Source organism: Onychomys torridus, chromosome 9, assembly GCF_903995425.1.
Source record: "Onychomys torridus chromosome 9, mOncTor1.1, whole genome shotgun sequence".
NCBI classification, from domain to species: domain Eukaryota; kingdom Metazoa; phylum Chordata; class Mammalia; order Rodentia; family Cricetidae; genus Onychomys; species Onychomys torridus.
The window spans coordinates 55600286-55624288 of NC_050451.1; the positions used below are offsets into that span (position 1 = coordinate 55600286).

Consider the following 24003-nt stretch of genomic DNA (forward strand, 5'->3'; position numbering starts at 1 on the left):
AAACATCCTGAACCATCTTGTCTATCACAATGCAGACTCCCTGCAATGTTAAAAATGTTAGACTTGCATAATCCTTGACCCGGATGAGGAATCAAAGAGAGTTCCAGGACAACCAACCAGATCTACACAGAGAAAAACCCTGTCTGGGGTGGGGGTGGGGTGAGGTGGGGTGGGGGAAGACAGACTATCCCTGTCGCACAGTATAGCCTGGAAGTCACTGGCCCCGGCTGTTTCATTTTTTGTGTCAGGGTCTCATTATGAAAGGTGACCTCAAACTTAATGAGATCCTCCTGCCTCTGCTTCTACTTCTCAACATGCTGCCTCAAAAAAAAAAAAAAAAAATCACAAAAAAATGTTTTTGAAAAGATTTATTTTCTTTCATGTATTATTGTTTTGTACATGTGTGCCACGTATGTGCTGCTGCACAAAGAGGTCAAATAAGGGCATCGATCCCCTGAAATTTGAGTCATAGATGGTTGTGAGTCACCATATGGGTACTGAGAACTGAACCTTGGTCCTCTGCAAGAACAAATGCTCCTAACTCCTGAGCTATCTCTCTAGCCTCCCTCAGCCAGAAGAAAACAGAACAAAATACAAAAACTTAGGACTATCAAATTACTGTGTGACATGAATTTAATGTAGCCACCCAAGAAGAATACACATTTTAGCATTTTCAACAATGCTTTAGAAACTGACCAAGTAGGGGCTGGAATGACAGTCCAACCATGAATAGCACTCAACTCTTCTTGCAGAGGTTCCCAGCACCCACATGGCAGCTCCCTAACTCCAATTTCAGGGCACCTGACAACCTGTTTTCACCTCCACAGGCACCAACGCATAGACTTGCTGTGCATGCAAAACACTCACAAATGTCACAGTAAGTATTTTTAAAGTCTTAATTTAGAATGACAATCAAGTTTAATATAACATATATGAATGAAGAAGATGCCTGTAAACCCAGGAGGGGGGCTGGAGAGATGGCTCAGTGGTTAAGAGCACCGACGACTGCTCTTCCAGGACTCGGGTTCAATTCCCAGCACCCACATGGCAGCTCACAACTGTCTGTAACTCTAAAAGCTGACACCCTCACTCAGACCTACCTGCAGGCAAAATGCCAATGCACATAAGAAGAGAAAAAAGAAAGAACAGGAGGACCCCGAATTGGAGGCCAACCTGATCTATATAAGTTTAGTATTGGAGAGTGCAGCTGGGTCTTAAGGTTTGCTAGGCACTTTTCAGTTTAAGCCTAGCCCCGTGACAGTTTTAAATGTGTAGTAGTACATCAGTAAGCTCAAAATTCAGTGAGAGGCCCTGTCCCAAAAGTAAGGTGGAGACTGGCTTGGTTTTGAACACCTTTAAGCCCATCTTTTGGAAGTCAACAAGACACCGGCAGATAGATCTCTTGCTTAGCAGGCCAACCTGATCTGAATGAGAGAGTTCCAGGCCAGCCACGATTACACTGTAAGACCTGTCTCTAAATAAGTAAGTAAATAAATGATAAAGACGAGGTATAGAGTGAATGAGAAAGAAAAAAAAAAACATCAACCTCTGGCCTCTAGGCATACAGGCACAGGCTCCATATACTCGACACTACACATATTCCACCTTCAGAGACTAAGCAAATGCTAGGCATATTCTATGGACAGCACAGTATCTGAGACCAAAAAAGCTTTACATTTTAAAGTATTTTCTCATGGTAATAAGCTCTACATAGTATCAAAAATGTTATGGAGAGACTACAGGCTCTGCTGGCAGAGTGCCTGCCTAGCATGTTTGAAGCCCTGGGTTCAATCCCCTGCATGTCATAAACAAGGTGTGGTGGCACACATCTGTAATATCAATATTTGGTAGTTTGAGGCAAGAGGATCAAGAGTTCATGACCAGTCTCATAAAGAAAAAAGGAAAGGAAAGAGACTAATCCCAAGGGGTGGTTTACATGGCTGCAAATCCCTCCAATGCCTGCCCTAACAAGATACTCATATTCCTCCTATTCATTCTCATTCTGCCTCCTGAGTGCTGGGCTTAAAGGCATGCCCACTGCCGCCCAGCACAAGATTCTCCTAACAGGACATGACAATCAGTTACATACATTGGGGGAATATTTAACAGCTTGGAGGGAGTAGCAGCTCTCTGGCACTGCAGTCCAACTTGACAGCCCATAGTTCCTTAAGACTCTGCAACCTGAAAAGAAAGCACTGTTCTGCACCTTCAGTTCCAAAGTTCTTGCTTATACTTGCTCCAACCATTTCTATAACACCTCATGCACTGGTCATAGGTAAAACACTTCACTCAGGCAGATTTCCCAAAACGTTGACACAATTTATTTCACAGCACAAAAGCTACACTCATTAATACTACTGATTTGGTCTATATGGCCTTTAAAAATCCAAAGCTGTGGAGTCCACAAATGGCATACAAGTCTAGAATTACTGACCTGTACCGCTATCAACCCTTTATTTATTTACTTATTTGTGAGACCAGATTTTACTATGTAGCCTTGGCTAGTGTAAAACTCAATATGTAGACCAAGCTAGCTTCAAACTCAGAGATCCAAGTGCCTCGGCCTCCTGAGTTTGGGTATTAAAAGTATGTACTAACACAACTGGCCTCATTTGGCAGTTCTTAAAATAAAATAAAATGAAGAGAGCAGCTAGTTCAGTAAACAGCCTTACAAAAGCTCTTCCTTACACAGCATATACCTTACCTACTCTGTTGCAGAAAGGCTTTTGGTATGTTTTCCATTTGGCAACAAAACTTTTAGCCGGGCGGTGGTGGCGCACACCTTTAATCCCAGCACTCGGGAGGCAAAGGCAGGCGGATCTCTGTGAGTTCGAGGCCAGCCTGGGCTACCAAGTGAGTTCCAGGAAAGGTGCAAAGCTACACAGCTACCAAGTGAGTTCCAGGGAAGGTGCAAAGCTACACAGAGAAACCCTGTCTCGAAAAACAAAAACAAAAAAACCAAACAAACAAAAACAAAAAAACCCAACTTTTATCCACCAGGTAGGTATTCAAGCCAAAATATCAGTAGTTACTACTCTGTCGAGGGTATTCAATTCTATCTTGGCATGGTGGTGCACACCTTTACTCCTAGCACTTGGGAGGCAGAGGTAGGTGGACTTCTGTGGTATGTGAGTTCAAGTACAGCCAAGACTCCAAGTGCAGCCAAGACTATATAAAGAGACCCTGTCTCAATAATAGTAAGAGGAGGAGGAGGAGGAGGAGGAGGAGGAAGAGGAGGAAGAAGGGGAAGAGGAGTGTTCTCAATGGCTAGTGTGTGTTGCCGAGGATTACTGTGACCATTAGTAATGCAGGTGCCACTGCACTGATTAAGGCAACCAAGATGCCTGTGGGCTGACCAGTGTGGCTTTCTCACCATTGCTATAAATGGCAACACAGTGTAAAAGGCAAATTCATTGTAGTATCTATCATTATGAAAAAACCTTGAATTCATAAACATTTTCAGTGAGTTCAGAGGTTGCCGGATCATATACTGAGAACAATGGGACCAAGTGACAACTATTTTCACAGTGGTTATAAACTCTGACCAGAAAAATGCCTATGTATAAACACACACAATGCAAATTTGCAGACATTAAAAGCATCATAAAGCATTCTAACCCATCTATATATAGTTTCAAAATGGCATTGGCAGAAAATTCAGTATATCTCCAAAAAGAAATAATATCAAAACAAAAATATGAGCAGTAGAATGCTTGCCTAGTACAAGCAAGGTCCTCAGTTCTAGGTTCCATTACTGGCACTAGCTTCCCCTAAAATAAAGCATATTGTAAACATAAAAGTAAAAAGACCAGTTGTCATGGTGGCATGTAATTCCAGTACTTGAGAGGTAGACACCCAAGAATGGACTTCAAAGTCCACCTCTCCCTTGGCTAAACAAAAATCAAACAAAACAAACAAAAAACACTGCAAAATACCTTCATCTGAATTAAAACAAGAGACACAGGATCTTGCTCTGTATCACACACTGGCCTCAAACTCATGGTCCTCTTGCCTCAGCCTCCAGAATGCTGTGATTACAGGTAGAGCCACAGAGCTCAGGTTGGAGATCAGCATTTGAAATTAAAATTGCATTAGGAAAATGAAGGCAAGATAAGCATCTTAGTGGCTCCACTTGCACAAGATTACAGTTAATACATTAACCTTCTCAACAAGGTCTGCTTACTTCACAGGGTTTTTATGAAGATTAATGAACAAACACACACAAAGCAATGGTCTAGGAATAGTGGTTCCAGCCAGTCATCTCGGCACTTTGGGAGGCTGAGGCAGGAGGTAGACTGCTGTGAGTTCTGGGTCAGCCTGGGCAATAGCATAAGAAAGTACCTCCACATACAAAAAAGTAAGATAGACCAGTGAGGTGGCTCAGTGGTTAAAACTCTTCCGACTGATGATGTGTGTACAATCCCCAGGGGCTTACATTAGCAGAACACCGATTCCAAGTTCTCTGATCTCCACCATGTGAGTCATCACACAATATATACATAAATGTAATCTTAAAAATAAAAAATGAAACAAAGTATACCACAAGAAAGTGTGTATTACATAGATGCTCAATAACGCTAGCAGCTGTCATTACTTAGCCAGACCAACTCTTATACACACCTGGCTCAGACAGAGAACTCTGTGTCCAGGTTTCTTTCTTTCCTTCTATTAAGGAAGCAACTTGGAACTCCTTAATGACTCAATTATAATTTCTATCTTCACCTCAGGTAAGACAAAGGAAACACCACAACTGAAAATATTAGCCAAATACCTAACTTCAATATTCCAACTTCCCCATTAAGAGCTATCATCTTCCTTCTCACAACCAAACCTGAAGATGAACCAGGCAAGCATACATTAGCAAATAAGGCAACCTGTCTACTCATTCAAGCAATCTTTCATCTCTTACCATTTAACTTATTCTACAATGCCCAAGGACTTCACTGATTTTAAATTGTTGTCTGATACTACAGACTGCCACTGAGGTTATTTACTGGACAAATGTACACTCAGTGACAGTCTTTGCCATGAATGTGATGAGGTCAGTCACAAAGCTAGTGCTGAAAGGTATGTCAAAGAAAGAATGCTAAATAAGACCATTGCCATTGGTCATTTAGTTTTAGAATATGGCCCATGGGTCAATCAGTGCTTTAAAACCTGCAAAGCAGGCATCTATCATTTTTTTCTAGCTTACTTTCATGCCTAAACTTAAACACATATACTACTATAAGGAACAGAGACTGTATTAAATTCTACCATTAACCATACAGAATAGATTTTTAAAACATGTTTTGGTATACCCTAAAGATTGGTTATTTCTCAAGAGTTTTATGTCCTTATTTGGTATATATTTAGCTCTATAATTTCCATTTAGGAAGTATTTTCCAAGAACCAGTTCACAAGTCTAAACCTCACCAAAACAGGAAGCAAAGAACTGAAAAGATATAATGCATTTTAATTCAGGTTTCATAAAATCAAGTTTTATGTACCAAAATCCTATCCTAAAATAATTTCCTATGACACAAAACTTAAGAATGTCAAATATGCAAATCAGCAAAAATACACTTAAAGTGAAAAATTATGTTAAAAAATTATTAAATAAGCAGGGTGTAGTAATGCACTCCTGTAGTCCTACCACTTTGAAGCCAGAGGTTCACAAATTCCAAGGGAGTCTCTGATACTCAGTGAGTTTGGGAGTCTGAGTTTAGGAGTGCTATATAAGGAGTTTTGAGGCCAGCCTGAGCCACATGAGATCTTGTCTCAAAGAGTGAATGGAAGGAGGGAGAATCCCTGCTGTTTACTGTTTTTTATTTTGTTGAAATCATACTTGAAAAACAGTAGATGGGAAAAGGTGAAATGGTGAGAGCATAAAAACGGGCAGCGAGTCAGGCGGTGGTGGCAGTGCACACCTTTAATCCTAGCACTTGGGAGAAGAGGCAGGAGGATCTCCGAGTTCAAGGCCAGAGTGGGCTACGAAGTGAGTTCTAGAACAGTCAGGGCAACAGAGATACCCTAAAAAAGGGAGCGGGGGGAGACAGCTTGTGGCCCTCTGTTGATGCCATGGGTGGTACTACTCCATACACTTTCTGTAAAGCTCAGAAGCTGTGTAATCACATTTTAAACTGCAAAAAGATGCAGACAGATACACAAAAACAGGCAGTCAATAATTAGGGAAAATGAGCCCCACTGGTTCAATAGTAAACACGAGCATGGTGCTAACTACGCAAGCAGACTCCCAAATGAACCACACATGTGCTACAGCATCATGGCACTCACATGGCACTGAGGGCAAAGAGATGGGGCTCATAATGGAAACAGCTTGGTCTTCATCTACAAGAGAACTGAGTTGGAAGCATGCAAAATGAATACAGATCTATCATTTTACTATGCGTATCTATTATTTCACTCCTCCACAAATGCAAGGAGCACAAGGAACATAACAAGAAGAATTAACACTTGATTTCAGGATCACAGACCAGGAAGTGAGGCCAGACTACCACATTTCACCCTAAAGCCATTAGCAGAGCACTGAATTAAAAAGCAAACAAACCTGTATGCACATGACACCTTCCCCAAATAAACATACTATGTTTTAAAGCTTTAAAAATAAAAATAAAAATGTCAGCCGGGCGGTGGTAGTGCAAGCCTTTAATCCCAGCACTTGGGAGGCAGAGCTAGGCAGATCTCTGTGAGTTCAAGGCCAGCCTGGTTTACAGAGTGAGATCCAGGACAGGCACCAAAACTACACAGAGGAACTCTGTCTCGAAAAACCAAAAAAGTTCAAGTCAATAAAAAATGACAGACATCTATCTATATACCTACCACCCAGGTCAAGATGCTTAAGGCACCCTGACCTCATGAGAACTCCCTCCCATCTGCTTAGAGAGGCTGCTTTTATGCTAATAGCTTCTTTTTGTGATCTTACTAGCTTCATATTTTTCTCTATAATCTGCAACTCAGTCTTCTATTTGTTTAGACTTTGCTAGGGCAAGTAAAGAATGTGTATAGTGAAGGAAGCAAATAAGAACAAAGTACAATGTTACATACACAGGAAGATGTCATAAAGTCATTACACTAACTACACAATTCTTTAAAAGCCCAAGCACGGTGGCACTGGCCGATAATCCCAATATTTGGGAGGTGGAAGCAAGAGGATCAGAAGTTTAAGGCCACCCACAGCTGTACAGAGTTTGAGGTTCCACAGGTAACATTTACCATGCCTTCACTTTGGCCAACAAAGCTTTAGTAGTTATTTTAAAGACCATACACACTCTATGGGCTGTAGAGATGTCTCAGAAGATAAGAACACTGGCTACTCTTCCAGAGAACCTCAGTCTGATTACCAGCACCCACATGGCAGCTCACAACTGTCTGCAACTGCAACAGTCTAGATCATCTGACCTCCATAGATTAAAGGCACACACGTAGTACAAAGACATATGTGCAGGCAAAACACACACATAAAATAAAACAGTAAGACAATCTCCCAGTTTCCTCACACTCTAATTATCCCTTACTTGCTCTAAGCACTTAAGTAACAATGAATCTTTACTAGGCTCTCAAGAAGGGCACACTCATATACACCTGTAATACCAGCAATACCAGCACTGAGGCAGGGAGATCTTGAGTTCCATGCCTGTATAGATTACACCACATAAGAGTACCAGGCCACAAGAGACCCAGTCTCAAAAACAGGTCAGGTATGACAGAGGTAGGTAGGGGAGGATCTGTGAGTTCAAGGCCAGCAAGCAAGTTCCAGGTAAACCAGAGCTACATGTGAGACCAAGTCTCAACAACAAAACAACAACTCTGCCTATTCTCATAAGCAAGATAGTGTTCTGTTTTGTAGGTATAAGTTCATTTAAACATCAAAATAACACTAAGTCTGGGTTTACAATAAGTAAAAAAAGCATGGGTGAATTGATAGGCCCAACACCACAGCGGTGTTACAAGTCAATGAAAATCAAAGACTTCAAGTGCAATAGTGTTGTAGGAGAAAATCAGAAGGACAGATTTCAGTGCTTCACCTTCCTCTCAAACAAGGAGCTATTCCAAAGGTAACACACAGAATCTGCATGCCTGCAGACCCATGTAGACAGAACAGTATCGCAGCATGGATGGTCTTCTGCCTTGGCCCCACTTAGGGCCAAAGACAGCAAGAGCCTGTGGCCAAGTACTTAAAACTTCTGTACTTAAAACTCCTGAGCCTTGAGAACTCAGACCAGTTAAAACTTATTATTAATTAAGGCCTCTCCTGAGTCAGCACCTTAAAATTTATCTGTAGTAATAATTTGGGGCTACCTCCTTCTAACATCTTTGGGAACTAACAAGAACAGAAAATAAACAGCAGAAATCACTTCATCTAGTCCTTGTCATTTTTATGTCTAAGTACAGGAACCCAGAAGGGCTTTAATCCAGAGCAAGACTCTCATTTATGTTGGAGCAAGGGCTCCTGCCTTCCCTGTTATAAAGCTGCAATCCAGAATAGAAAGGCTGCCAAGTAAATCAAATGTGAGTGCCAGAAGTACACCCCAACTATCCCACCTTCCACCTCTTTTCTTCCCCTTTCAAAAACCTAGCAACAGTAACACTGACTTTTACTCAAGATATTCAATGCCTACTGTGTGCCAGGCTTTGTTCTAGGCAGAGTAGTTTACATAGAACATTTGCAGAGAAACAAAGATCAGTCTGGCACTAGGCGTATAGTGTAACAGTAGAGGTTCAAGGCACTAAATATAGTATCTATTTAATATAGTGCTGTAAAGGAGATTTTAAAAATGATTTCCACAAGAGGTAATTAAAGGTTATAGGTGTGACTGAGGATAAGTAGGATTCTGACAAGAGAACAATTGTAGGAGGATGTCAGACATACTAGTAAGGGATCAGCAAGCTGGAGATGTACCCCAGTGCACAGCAATTGCCTAGCATGTACAAGGCTCTGGGTTCAATCCCCAGATAGGAAAAAAAAAAAAAAAAAAAAAAAATCACAAGTACAGTGCACAGGGTTCACTTGTACAGTATCAGTTCAGTGGCTTCATTAGCTTAAGAGGAACCATCCTGAAGAAATTTCAAACTTTGCCAGCTGAAATTTACTTTCTAATCCAATAGATCCAATGATCCACTAAAGATTTCCAAGAAATCGGTGGTGGCACATACCTTTAATCCCAGCACTCAGGAGACAAAGCCAGGCGAATCTCTGTGACCTGTGAGTTCAAGGCCAGCCTGGTCTATAGAGTGAGCTCTAGGACAAGCACCAAGCACCAAAACTACACAGAGAAACCTTGTCAAGAAAAAACAAAGGGAAAAAAAAATTTCCGAGAAAAATGACAAATCAGGATTGTTTAAAATTAACTCAGAAATAAAACACAGAAAGAAAAAGGGACTTATTTAAGAAGTTAACTACAACAGGGCGTGGCAGCCACACCTTTAATCCCAGCACTAGGGAGGAAGCAGGTGGAGCTCTGTGAGTTCAAGCCCAGCCTGGTCTATGGACACAGCTTCAGGACAACCTGGTCTAAAGAGAAACCGTCTCGAAAAACCAAAAACCAAGCCAAAACAAAAACCTACAATGCAGACAGCAGAGTGGGTCAAAAGCGGACAAATGGGAAGGCGGGCAGAGAAGTTGAAAGCATTACACAAGTAAACCAGCACGCTCTGGCGGGCGGCTGCAAGGGGACAGCCGCACATCACAAGCCACTGACAGCAAAGAAATTACAAAGGATCCTTAGAAGAAAGCAGGCAATCTAAAGGTGGAGCTAGAGGCAACCATTTAAAGATTATAATCTCTATGTATAGGCCATGCATAATAATAATATTCTACATTAGAAAAGCAAAACTTCCCTTTGATGAACATAATAGACAAAGATACACAAACTGCAGTTTCCAAAAATCTGCCAATCAAAGCAGAATAACTTGAAAACAATGCTATTTATGTACTTGTGAAGACATGGTACTAGAACAAGTCCCAGTCTTCCTGAAGCACACACTCCAAGTCTTGACATTTTAAGATGTTAAGAATGTGTTGTCAGGGTTGGAGATTTAGCTCAGTGGTAGAGTGCTTGCCTAGCAAGCACAAGGCCCTGGGTTTGATCCTCAGCTCTAAAAAAAAAAAGAATGTGTTGTCACTATAGTATGTAATCTAGAAAGCTATTCAATGAATCAAGAGCAAAGTGAAGCTATTTTCACTAACAAACAAGAACTAAAACTGATCCATCATATATATTTTGTATGTGCAATCACAAGCTATCAATTGTTTCATTCAGGTAAGTGATTGATGTTCAGCTTGGAAAATCAATTTCTGATTCAGTGAAGTCTTCCGCCCCATGATTAACAAGCAAACTGAGTTTCTTAAGGGTAGGCAGCTTACATTCTAGACACCAGGAGACCTTTGATAAGGGGAATAAACAGAAAGCGACCAAGGAATGTTTTCCAAGTACAGAGTACTTTCATAATGTGGTGAGTATTACACAACACAGAACTAAAGATCCAATATCTGAGTGCCTGCTACTCAACAGGTAATGGAGTTACAAAATCAGTAATACTTGACTCCTCCCTTGAACACAGGAATTATTTCTTTAAATGAGTTCAAGAGAAAACCAGCACACACTGAATTTGTGACCATCACTGAGTCACCCTCTCAAATTCTTTAATTCTTCCAAGTTTCTGGTTTCTCATCTGAAAAAGGGATGAGGACCCACCAAAAAACAATGGTGGGAGTGTCTGTAAAATATGATAATTACACCAGTGACAAAAGTCACCACACAAACATCTGGTTAGTCAACAGTCTTTGCCCTACCACCACCTGAAAATAATCCTCACAATAGCACTCTGAGGACAGCACGGGGAACCACAACCTCATAGGGAAAGGTACGATCTAGAGAAAGGGTCATCCATTTTCAGACAAACGTTCTGAAAACCAGAAGCCCATGCTCTTTAACTTCTCTGACTTGTGTTTAGAAAAATTCCACAACTTTACTGGGGAAACAGAGGCAGGAAGATCTCTTAAGTCAAGGCCAGCCAGGAATATTGTTGGGTGTGCACGCACCCCACCCCCACACACACCCCAATCCCACAAACTTTAAATTTTTCTGAGCAAAGAAATAATGTAACCATCCTTTTAGAGATTATCTGTCTTTACCACAAAAGATCATCTCAAAACGAGTGCAAGGCCTTCACATTCCAAAACTTCAAAGAAGTTCTGAAATAAATCAGCAAGCTTCTATCTCAAAAAGTCCCCTAGAAAAGTGATTTATTATATCTTATCTATCTTAACCACACATGAATCCCTTGCAAGATAAAGTGAATTTGAGCCAGCATTTTTTCTGCAAACATGTTAACCAACACTATAATTCCAAAGTAGTTAAGTTCAAAAGAACCTCAGTCTCCCCATAGAGTAAAGGATGCTATAGGAACATTTCTGAGCTAAATGTTGCTGGCATCTATTTATACTTAATTATCTAACGACAAAACACAAACATCAAAGTCCAGTTATTTACATGTAGAATTTATATAACAAAGAAACCTTATTACACAAACCTCCCTGAGTATTTACTGCTCACCATTTACTTCATTAACGCAATGAAAAAAATAAACAAGACGTAAAAAGATAAAGACTTTCTCAGAAAGGTGATTTTTAAAACTATTGTTCCACCTCTTGGACAACAAACACAAAACATTCTCCAAGTGTAACAGGCTCAGTTTAGTTCATGTTTCTTCAGTACCCAAGACTTTGACAACATTATCAGTTGTCACTGTTAAAACTTTCTTACCTTCTGCTACATCATCATCTACTGCTCCTTTCACCTGAGAAAAACACCACTGAATATCATTCCCTCCTCCAGCTCCTGGAAGAAGAAAACATAGCAATTAAAACTGAGTTCTGTTCTGTTGACTCTCATAAATATGGAGATGGTATCTGAGACTAGCATGATACTCCCCACATACAGAGCCACTACTAAGTCCATGGATTTGGAACCGAATGAGGCTCCAATAGTTGGTAGAGCATTCAAAACAGGACTGCAGAGTATGAAATATTCAAAGGCATACAGTCTATCAATCATTATCCTCATACAGACATTCAAAGCCTCATTTCCACTTCCCCTTCCCCTTGAAGAGCCTTTCAAGTAAGACCTACCAGGAAAAAAAGTAAATAGCAAAAGTTAGTTTTCCTTTAAATGTACAAAAGGCCTACAGAAGAGTTATAAGGCTAAACTACCATGAAATATGGAACGAAGAGGAAACTTCGGGAACATTACTGCCCGAGAGGAGGAATGATTCATGTGAACCCTACCACCGAAGTATGGACACAGCTAACACAACACCCAGTTGCATTCATTAGGAGCAAATCACTGGCTGCAGACACAGGAAAAGGGGTGGCAATAAATGCTTGGGACGAGATGGTCAAAGGATTCTTCTGCCTCCCTAAACCAGAGAACCCAGAGGACCTGGAAAGAGCAACTCTGCTAATTTCTCATCTCCGACAAGACAGTTCCAATTATCATTTCACTGTTCAGCAAGGTCAAAGGGCTGCTTGTTTGTTTAGCAAACTGTAAATCAGCCCAACGTAACTTCTTTAAAAGTCCTGTTATCTATGTAAACATTGAAAAAGACAAGGAAAACTGGTTTAATCTCAGACACTGCCCGGAACTGAGGAGGAAATGGGGGGTGGGGGGGACGACTCCTGGATTTCTGGAAAAGAATCTCAATCTAGAATTACTCTACTAGCTGAAGGGCTTCAAAACCAAAATGTACAGAGATAACTGACCCTCAAAGGCCATTAACCCTCACTTTTCCTTTACCTATTCCTTGCTAAATTATTCCCAATCGGGTTTCGCCGTGCTTTTCCAACCCGCAAGCTTTTATGAAATCTCTCTCTCTCTCTCTTTGGCTATTTATATCACTGAAGTCCACAACTATTTTAACTCCGAGAAACCCTTCTGGGAAAAGGACATCTGCACAAATGATCCCGTGCAAAATGCAAAGTTTAAATTACCTGTTCCTCCCCCACCTCCAACACACACACACACACACACACACACACACACACACACACACACACACACCAATCTTTAACAACTTCTATTAAAGGCCTAGCACTCGTGAGTGACAACGACTAAGTCACGGAAGGGAGCCCCATCGTCAAGAAATTCAGGGTTACACCCTCAAAACCTGACCTACCCATAATGTGTGTGTGGTGCTGTGAGTGGAGGGAGGGAACGGGGGGGGGGGGGGGGGAGCAGGCATATGCCTCCGTTGTATTTTAACTTGCAAAGCGCTCTCCCTGCCATCAGTGCAGAATATGTCTCTACAGGAGGGCTCGCCGCAGACCGGGAAGCGAGGAACGAGTATGTGCAGAGGGAGCAGGGTGCAGAGGGGATCCATCTGCACACCGGCACCCGCCCCACCCACGCAGTCCCCCACCCCCACCACGCCCGTGCCCGTGCCCGTGCGGTGCCAGGCCCGGGGCCCAGCCTCCAGGCCCCACCATCCCAGCCCAGTGCCAGGCCGGCCCGCCCGCCCGCCCCGCACTCGGCCAGCGCCCCAGGCCAAGGCCCCGCCGCCACGGTCGCTAGGGGGTGACGGAGAGCGCCCAGAGGAAGCGGCACCCTGTCAGCCGGCCGAGGGCCGTTTCTCCTTTACCTGCCATGTCGCGCTGCAAATGATGACCCTGCCGGGCTCCTCGGGGTCTCGGCGACCGGGGCTCAGCCCCCTCACCTGGGGATGAGGGGATCGAGGGCGCGGATGGAGGCGGATGGCACCTGAGGGGGGAGGGGACGGGGACCGGGGCGGAAGGGAAGCGGCCCGGGCAAAGCGGCCGGCAGGATGGTGGCTGTCACTCGGGGGCGTCCCCTCTCGTGCTCCTTCTCCTGCGGTGGTGGCGGCGGCGGCAGCAGCAGCAACGGCGGTGGCGGTGGCGGCGGCGGCGGCGGCGGCTACGACGGCGACCGCGGCCGCGGCGGCAGGGGCAGGCGACTCCACTTTCAAAATGGCGCCCGCTGGCTGTCCGGTGACGTCACTCTAGGGGGCGGAGCGCCCTTGGGGTGGGCTGCGCCGTGTTGGTCACGCCTCCTTCCTGCCGCGCTCTCGCTCCGCCCCGCCCGCTGCGACCCTGCGGAGTGCCCTGCGCTGAGCTGGGGCGGTGGTTAGCTGCTCTCTGGCTATGGGCTGTGCCAAGTTGGCCCACGGTGCCCCAGGGGGCCGCGGCCTGGCCTCTCTACGCCTCACACTGTCCCAAGCCCTTGCACCAGGGCCGGAACTCTGGGATGGTCTCATCTGTCTTCTGGAGACCACCCCGTTTGGTGGTGCCCCAATGACTCTGAGAGTGAGCCACCCGGGACACCAAAATAAAGGCACAGTGCTGCATACTCGCTGCCTAGCCAAGGTGAGAGTTCACGGAGCCCAAAGGGACACAACTGGGCTGCTTCCATCTGGGTGAATTAGATTACCTTCCCGTGGATGAGAGTTCTGGGCTACTGCAAGCAGTTAAGAATGGCTCCAGGCTAGGCGGGGAGGGGGGTAGTATAAGCCTGTAATCCCAGCGCTCGGCTGGCAGAGCCAGGCAGATCTCTGTGAGTTCCTGGTCTACAAAACGAGATCCAGGAAAGGTGCAAAGCTACACAGAGAAACCCTGTCTCGGGGGAAAAAAAAAAGAATGGGTCCAGAGCCTGGCGGTGGTGGCGCACGCCTTTTCCCAGCACTCGGGAGGCAGAGGTAGGAGGATCTCTGAGTTCGAGGCCAGCCTGGTCTACAGAGTGAGTTCCAGGACAAGCACCAAAACTACACAGAGAAACCCTGTCTCAAAAAACCAAAAGAGAAAGAAAGAAAGTTGAATGTGTTGTGAATGGCACAAAAAGTGGCCCAAGTCTGTTCAAATAAAGGTGGTAAAATGAATGATTAAGAAGCTATGTTCTGCTGGCTGTGGTGACACGCCTATAATCTCAACAGCACTTTGTGGGGTAATGTAAGAGGCTCCAAATTTCAAGGATAGCTGAACTGTGTATTGAGTTTGAGGCTAGCCTGGGCTATCTGTATGAGACCCCGCCTCACAGACACACATCAAACAAAAAAATTAAACCAAATCTATCTAAATGTAGCCTCTTCCAGTCAGACTTCTCTGACAGTTTCTCCCATTTCCTACTCTCCTTTAACTAAGTTGAATGCACTTGTTTAACAGTGGTGGCACACTCCTTTAGTCACAGAACTCAGGAGGCAGAGGCAGGCGGATCTTCTCTGTGAGTATGAGGCCAGCCTGTTCTACAGAGCTAGTTCTGCGGGGTGGGTGGGGTGGGAGGTAGGGCGGGGAAGACACACAGAAATACTGTCAGGTCCAAAGGAAACTACAATTCCTCACACTCCAAAGGGCAGTCCAAATATCCAGAAATGGGCTCAACCTGGACAATAGGATTTCAAAAAATAGGTCATTTCCCTCACCTCTGGTGGAAAGGACATATCGCTACCTGTGGCGCCAATCAGCATATTAAAGCGCACACTAGTACATAAAGGTTACACACTTCCAAGTCCATACAGGCATCCTAGCCCTCATTCTCCACACAACCTTGCTGTTCTCACTGTCTTCTCTGATCTCTATCCTCATGTCCAGTCTACTTTCTTTCTGCTCTGGACTCTTCCAGATGCCTCTGGCTGCTCTCTGTCCTCTATAATAACCCCCCCTGCACCCACCCCCCACCGTTCACCATACTATGAAGTGGTCATGTTGTCAGTTTATACAAATAGTCTCATAAAGTATAAGGCACTTTTCTGTTTTTTAAACCACATTAAAATGATCTCAGTCTGTGTCTGTTATTACACTGAATTCTTTGAGGCTAGGAAGTATGTTACTCACCTTCTTATCACCAGCCACATAATTCATGGGATTAATGGATGAACAAATAAGTCTTTCTGACTTTGGAAGAAAAACCATTTAAATGTTGGCCCCTTAAGGTCACTATATTGTAAGTGTTTTCACTCACCTTTTTTTGAAATTTTTTAAGATTTAATTTTATTTTATGTGTATGAGTGTTCTGCCTGCATGTATGCGTGTGCACCATGTGCATGCCTGGTGCCCTCAGAAGTCATAAGAGTGTCAGAACCCCTGGAACTGGAGTTACAGACAGTTGTGAACTACCATGTGAATGCTGGGAATTGAACCCTGTTCCTTTGCAAGAGCAACAAGTACTCTTAACTGCTGAGCTAACTCTCACTCTTAACCCTGGAAGGAAGAGGCATTGGATGATCTCATCTACATTTATTAAACAACTGTTTGGTAAATAGGTAAATTGCCTGTGCGTTTGCTCCAGCTACTTCCCACATACCTTCAAACCTGATTACAAACCACTCAAGAGATATCTCAATAGCATGATGTTCCCTTATCTATACATGAACTTGGAATTTTTGTTTTGGTTTTGAGTTTTGTTTTGTTTTGAGATGGGGTGAGGTGTCTCACTCTGTAGCCTTGACCAGAGCTATGTAGATTAGGCTGTCCTTGAACTCAGTGATCTAGCTGCCTTTGCCTCCCAAATTCTAGGATTACAAGCAGATCACACTTGTCTACAAGTTTTTTTATCATGTGAACCTTTGGCCTAAAAGTAACTCTTGATCACATGGTCACACACATGGTGACAGGGCCTTGCAGAATTGAGCTCATTTGGGTAAAGGAAGAGGAAAACTCTCTCTCGGTTTTTCTGGTGAAATTCTAGAAAACTTAGGATTTTTCTGCTTCATGTCTGAGTCAAGAAACACTACAAGAATTATGGAATTGTGAGCATATTAGGGCTGAATAAGTCTCACCCTGGGTAACTGTTAGGTGGCTTTTAAAAATATATTACATAACGTCTTAGGGTTTCTATTGCTAACTGGAATTTACTCATAATCTTCTGGGTTCCTCCAAAGGGCGAGGGTCACTTCTCCAGCTCTGCCCTCTGCAGCACACACAGCTTGTCTTCTAAGTTCGGGCAGGCTCCACTCCACTGCTGCTGCTGTTCCTGGTAGTCTTCCCATGGCACTGGCATCTCCAAAATGCTGGGGGCTTCTGCTGCAGCTGGGCTGCACTTTCACCAATAGCCTCTCCTGGGCTCTCTTCAGGGACTCCAGGCCTGCCACACAGTGCCACACTCAGCCACTCTCCGTGACCCCTTCACACCTTTCAGAACAGCATCACCTGGGTAACTCTTACACTACTAACTTCAGCTGCCAGCACAAGGTAAAATCTTGGCCATGTCTGGAACACAGCTCCTGTGTGCTGACTCTCAGGAAACACTTTCCAGAAGACTTCACCTCAATGATGCTGGTCTGGTCTGGTCTTTTCTTTTCTTTCTTCCTTCCTTTTTCTCTCTCTCTCTCTCTCTCTCTCTCTCTCTCTCTCTCCCTCCCTCCCTTCCTTCCTTCCTTTCTTTCTTTCTTTCTTCTTCTATTTATTTTGTTTTGTTTTGTTTTTTGTTTTGAGACAGGGCCTCTCTGTGTAACAGCCCTGACTGTTCTGGAACTCACTCACTTTATAGGCTGGCCCAGAACTCACAAAGATCCACCTGCCTATGCCTCTGGAGTACTGGAATCAAAGGCATATGCCACCATGCCCACCTTTAAGAGACTCTGGCCTCTTCTTAATCATGGCTAATTTCTCAGCTACAGCTGACAAGCAGAGTATCCCAACAAAACAAAGAATTCACTTTAGTAGTTCTTGTATCTTGCTAAGCACAGCTGATTGTTCAGCCCCAGAATTCAGCCCCAAAGAAACCAGAACCACAGATTCTTCACACAAATAGCCCAGTAGAGTCTTTGCTTCCCTTTGAAATTTCATAAGCCAGACCTCCATCATCTTGCACATCTCTCAACATTCTTATTTTCCAAGCCCCTAAGAACAGCTCACTGAGCTGTCAACATACAATGGCCTTTTTAGCCCAAAGTTCCAAAGTCCTTCCACAATCCTCCCCAAACACTGTCAGGACTGTAATACCTCACTATGCTGGTGCCAGTTTGTTTCAGTTGGGGTTTTAATTGCTGTGATAAAACACCATGACTCTAAAGCAAGTTGGAGAGAAAAGAGTTTATTTGGCTTAAGCTTCCCACATCACAGTTCATCACCAAAGGAAGTCAGGACAGGAACTCAAGCAGGGCAGGATCCTGGAGGCAGGGGCTAATAAAGAGGCCATGGAGGGGTGCTGTTTACTAGCTTGCTCCATATGGCTTGGTTCAGCCTGCTTTCTTATAGAACCCAGGACCATAGCCCAGGGATGGAGCTGCACACAAAGGGCTGGACCCACCCCTATCAATCACTAATTAAGAAAGCATTTTCTCAATTGAGGCTCCCTTCTCACTGATGACTCTGGCTTGTGTCAAGTTCACATAAAACTATCCAGCACACATGACCAGAGGAGAATCATTTAAGAGTTATTCCTTTACCTAATAAAACAGATTTGGAGTGGAATTAATATAATCCCTTCCTCATTTAAAAAAAAAAAAATGGGAGCAGGGCTGGAGAGATGGCTCAGCGGTTTAGAGCACTGGCTGCTCTTCCAGAGGACCCAGGTTCAATTCCCAGCACCCACATGGCAGCTCACAACTCTTTGTAACTCCAGTTCCAGGGGATCTGACACCATCACACAGATATACATGTAGGCAAAACACCAATGCACATAAATAAAATATCAAAAAAAAAACAAAGAAGTGGTATCCTTTGGCAGCCTCTGTCCTCTACATGGTTACATAAAGAATGTCCAAGTAAAACCATGAATGTAAGGATAAGAGCAGACATCCCAGACAGCTACTAGAACAATCTTGAGCTCCAGACCAGCCTAAGCAAAAGTGAAGACCTCCATCTCAAAAATAAAAACAATAGAAAATAAAGACATTAATCTGTTTTAAGCCAAACCTAGCAGGGCATACTTGTAATCCTAATACTTGGTAGGTGAAGGCAGGAGGATCAGAAGTTCAGAGTCCTCTTTGACTACAAACATAGTGAGTTAGAAGCCAGCCTGAACTACATGAGATCCTGTCTAGTAGAAAAATTAAAGAGAGGGTGAGGGAGGAAAAGAAAGCAAAGGAGAATAGGGAAGAGGGAGGGAGGGAAGAATGAGAAGAAAGAAAAGGGGAAAGATGGGGAGTGGAGAAATTACCAGGGCCAGGGAGATGGCGCAGTGGATAAAGTGTTTGCCAAGCAAGCATGAGAACCTGAATTGGCATCCCCAGCATCTACCTTGGCAAAGGCCAGGCATGGCAACAGCTGGCATGCATCTCTAACTGTAGATACAAATGGAGGTTAGATACAAATGGAAGCTTACTGGCCTAGCTGTATTGGTGAGTCCAGGTTCAGTGAGAGAGCCTGCTTCAAAAAATAAAGCAGAGGACAACTGAGAAGGAAACCCAGTGCTGACCTCGCTCCCTCCTTCTCTCCCTCCCTCCCTCCTTCCTCTTTCCTTCCCGCTCTCCCTCCTTCTCCCCTCCACAGGCACACAAATTAACAAAGCTTAGAATGCTGGCCAAGCCAAGGCCTGAAACAGTTGCTAGGTCTTTACAGGAAACAGTATTAACTTTTCGCACCTTTGCTACAAACTGGGCCTGGAGGGTGATCCCCCAAAGCTAGGAGTCTGCACTGTAACAGGGATTCATACCAAGGGATTCCAAACATAGAATTCACTTTTTAAAAACCACAGGTATTCTACACAGAAAAGTGTTTAACAAAAACAACAGTGAATCTATCAGGTGGATTATGTAGTCAAATACTTGTTTTAAAAAAATACCAAAACAAAATAAACATTTTTTAAAAAGGAAGTTGCTGAGACTCAGAATACAGAATTCATCTACAGCATGACTCCCCAGTATGTATAACCAACTCAAAATCTCTAGATTCCATAAAGGAAGTAAATTTACCACGCTGTTCACTACAATGTTTCTAGACATGGACACGGTGAGTGGTCATTTCCTCCTTAGCCAGTTGGGTTTCTCTTAATAATGTATATTTAACATATATCAATGAGAAAAAAAAAGGATCTGAATTTTTAAAGTTCATTCTAGGACAGCAAAATGGTTCCTGCAGTGAAGGTCCTTGCCACCTAGGCTGACGACCTAACTTCTATCTCTCAGATACACAGGGTGGAAAGAAGGTAAATCCTGTGAGTTAAGCACTGACCTCCATACATGTATCATACCATGAGCACACACACACACACACACACACACACACACACACACACACCACACACACACACACATACACTCACACACAACACACACACATACACCATACACACACACACACACACATCAACACACACATACACACACATACACCACACACACACCACACACACACCACACACATCACACATACACACACACACACATACACACACTTTAAAATAAAAAATAGATCTTTTAAAAAAAGAGAGGGAGCTTATCCTTCTAGTCCTAATATTTCTGTTGATCTTCCTTTATGGTGTCTACTTTCTACATAATGAATTCAAAAGTCCTATTTTAGAATATTTATTAAAATAGACCTCTACATTGGTTGGAAGCCTTTTTTTATTGTGCTGTCAAGCTAGTAGTGCTAGGATACAAGTCGATAGGAAATATTTACCAACCAGCATGGAAAAAAAAAAAAAACAAAGTTGTACTCCCTAACAAAGGTCATCTCTGAGTGTGATAGGAGCAATTTCAATATGCTGAAGGCTGCTGCCTATTATTTCCATGTAGACTGCTAGACAGCCCTCGCTGCCACATCTTCCCCAGAAGGCAGTCTACAGTTCAGCTCCAGTGTTTGATAATGCATCGCAGGACTTACTTAATTATTGTTTGTGTGTTTGACCTATTTTTGGACATTCACTGTATTGGGCCTATTTTCACTCCGATCTAGCTTGGGGCATTCTGTAGCTTTTATCCGTGCAGACAGTTCTTTGTAAGCCCCGTGGCTGGAGCGCCTCCCTTATTCTTCACAGTCCCATTAGGTTGACTGACAAGCACTCACAAAGCAAAATATTTCTGTGAGTCCTCAGATATTATCTCTTCACATTCATAGCCATGGGGCATTTAGCATAAATACTGGATCCTTGATATGCTTTTTTCTAGACTTTCTTTCCAACTGTTTTACAGTAGCCCTTGGGTCTTCTGGACTCAAGAATTCAGAAATCTGCCTGGGGATGTGGCACAGTTGGTAGAGTGCTTGCCTAGCATGTACAAAGCCCTGGGTTCTAGCCCCAGCATTGTATAAACCATGTATAGTGGTGCATACCAGAATCCCAGGCAGGACATGGAAGGTGAAAGAAGGAGAATTAGGAGTTCAAAGTCATCCTTGGCTACCTAGCAAGTTTGAGACCATTCTAGGCTACATGAGACTCATTCTCAAAAAAGCAAAACAAAACAAAGGGCTGAAGAACTGGTTCAGTGCTTAAGAGCACTTACCGCTTTTGCAGACAACTCAAGTTTGGGTCCCATCACCCATATCAGGCGGCTCACCATCACTTGTAACTACAGTTCCAGGGATCCAAGAACCTTTGGTCCCTGAGTGTGCCTATACACATGTGGTATACATACACTTATACACGCATGCAGGCGCACATAAATACACACAAATAAAAACTAAAATCTTCAAAATATAAAAAAACAAACAGACAAGAGCCTTTGAACACTGATGACCACATCTTGGTCTACCATATCCTTGACCCTTTACACTCTAAAATTTAGAGTGATAAACAGTTTGTTTTCATTTATTCAAATAGAAAATAGCCACTAGTATTGACTCACATTTTTGTGGGAGACAGGAGGGGTACATGGGGACACTTTGTACTCTATATTATAAAAACAGAATTGTACTTCATATTATTTGGTGGAATTTGCATGTATATCTTATACTAGCTTACTGTGTACATGTTATTTATCGTTTATTTGTTCTGAGTTAACCCCTTTAATGGGTTTTCTGTAACTCGATAATAGGTTTCTCTGCCAAGAGAGTAAGCCAGATCAAGTCGACTTGAAAAAGCAAAAGAATGGGTATATTTGAACAAGTCAACTCCCGGGTGAGCCCTCCAGCCCCAGAGATCTGCCTACGCAGCTGAACTAAAGCAGGAAGCTTATATATGCTGTAGGTGAGGAGGTGATGACATGTCCTCCACAAGTTGGGTTTGTGCCCAAGTATGGGCAAAAGCTGACCACTTTAGGCAGGGTCTTGGGTTACTGGCAACTTCAGGGGAGAAGCTTCCAGAGCTGCCAAGAATATGGAACTGGGCTTTTTGGCACCTTTTCTTTTTTGAAGATTCTCTGAGAGGGCAGGGTTTGGTGAGAGAGAGATGGGGCTTTCCAGATCAAGCAGGAGTGAGCTGGTGGTTTCAGTGGAACACCCTTCCCAGCCAGTGTGGCCTGTGGCTTGGAGTATTACAAGATTGATAGCCAGGTCCAAAGGAAACTCCATTTCCACAAATTCCAAACTGCAGAAGGGACAAATGACTATCTGTGGTGCCGACTAGCACACCAAAGTGCATGCTGGCCTCCAGGCTCACTCAGTATCACAAGTGCCTGCTACATACTTCACAGTCCTAGCTCTTCTCACCTCCTTCCCCCACTTAAAACCCCCTCCAGCTCACCCTCCTTCTCCTTATAACACTGCTATTTTGGATATGTTTGATCACACTTTCTCTCTTTCTGCACCCATCTCTCTACTCGGTCCCTGTTTCTCTCGTGGTCAGGTCTAGTCTGCTGGCTATGTTCAGTCAACTACTTCCTCCCTCTGCTCTGGACTCTTCCACATAGATGCCTCTGGCTGTGCCTTCTCTCATATCTACAATAAAAACCATCCCCTTCACCATACCATGAGGTGGTCATGTCGTCAGTTTATACAGATACCAAAAGAAACAAATTTGACCCAGCATTTTAAGAAGCACCTGAGTCCAGACATCCACAGAATAAGAGTAGAACTCAAGGAGTGAGAACCAGAGAGACCCAAGACACCACAGAGTCTCAGAAATGTGGCTGACCATCACCACCTACCTGCCCAGAGTGGCAAGACTGGGCCCCAGAATGACTGACTCTCTTTGTCCTCACTGCACCCTCCCTCTCTACAAAGCTTGCTGACTAGAGATGAGATGGAAGGTCGTGTTTGGGGGTTTAGTAGGATACTGATTGGCTGCCTTCTGAGATCACTGGCTCTCTGAGTACCACACAGCTTTAAAGATTCAGTTCCTGTCTCACTGCTCCTTAGCCTTTGTGGTGGCAGGCACCAGGAGCTCGTGGACTCTGGTTACAACTTCACAAAGCATTTCTCAGCAAAAGGACTTCTGAAGGCAAACCTGGTCCAATACTGAGCCCTAGCACTGGCTCAGAGAGCACAGGGGACAGGGGACAGTCTTTCTCTACTCTCTGAGATTTCAAGAGAACCAAAGCCTGCTAATTTCCATTTTTACCACAATTCATGGTTCAAGGATCATCAAATTATTTTAGACAACAAAACCAACTAGCATATTCTGCATTTGGATAGCTCATTAACTTTGTCAGGGATGTTATCTTAAAGATCTTCCTAAAGGAAAGGAGCCAACTTGGGTTTGAGGAGAATAAGGCATTTGTTGCATGGTGAGGATAGCTTGCTGGAGGTCACCCAGTCAAATGCTTCCTGTAGTAGAATATTTTAAGGTGTGTTACTTTCATTTATATTGCATTTGTTTAACTCTGTGAAGCTGTGTTACTGTGCCTGATGGTTTAATAAAGAACTGGCCAATAGCAAGGCAGGAGAAAGGAGAGGCGGGGTTGGCAGGCGGAGAGTATATATAGAAGGAGAAAACTGGGAGGTGAGATCTAAAATCTAGAAGCCAGAGAAGGAGGACTCCAGGGGCCAACCACCCAGCTACACAGCATGGGATAAGAGTAAGATTTACAGAAGTTAGAGAGAAGGAAAAGCCCAGAGATAGAAGGTGGTTGGGATAATTGAAGTTAAGGAAAGCTGTCTAGAAACAAGCCAAGCTAAGGCTGGTCATTCATAATCAAAAATAAGCCTCTGTGTATGATTTATTTGGGTGCTGAGTTGTG

The 24003-nt window shown here is 43.6% G+C and overlaps 1 protein-coding gene across 2 annotated transcripts in view; it reads right to left on the reverse strand.

Annotated features, from left to right (window-relative positions):
* The window catches only part of Ppp2r2a (protein phosphatase 2 regulatory subunit Balpha), a 58557-nt gene extending 44541 nt beyond the window's left edge, over positions 1–14016 (reverse strand). For both annotated transcript variants that reach the window (XM_036199308.1, XM_036199309.1), the window contains exons 1-2: positions 13639–14016; positions 11769–11843 (exon numbers count right to left, since the gene is read on the reverse strand). In XM_036199308.1, coding sequence (XP_036055201.1) covers positions 11769–11843; positions 13639–13645 — 82 coding nt within the window. In that variant the 5' untranslated portion in view covers positions 13646–14016. The remainder of the gene's footprint in view (positions 1–11768; positions 11844–13638) is intronic.
* Positions 14017–24003: the final 9987 nt, after the last annotated feature.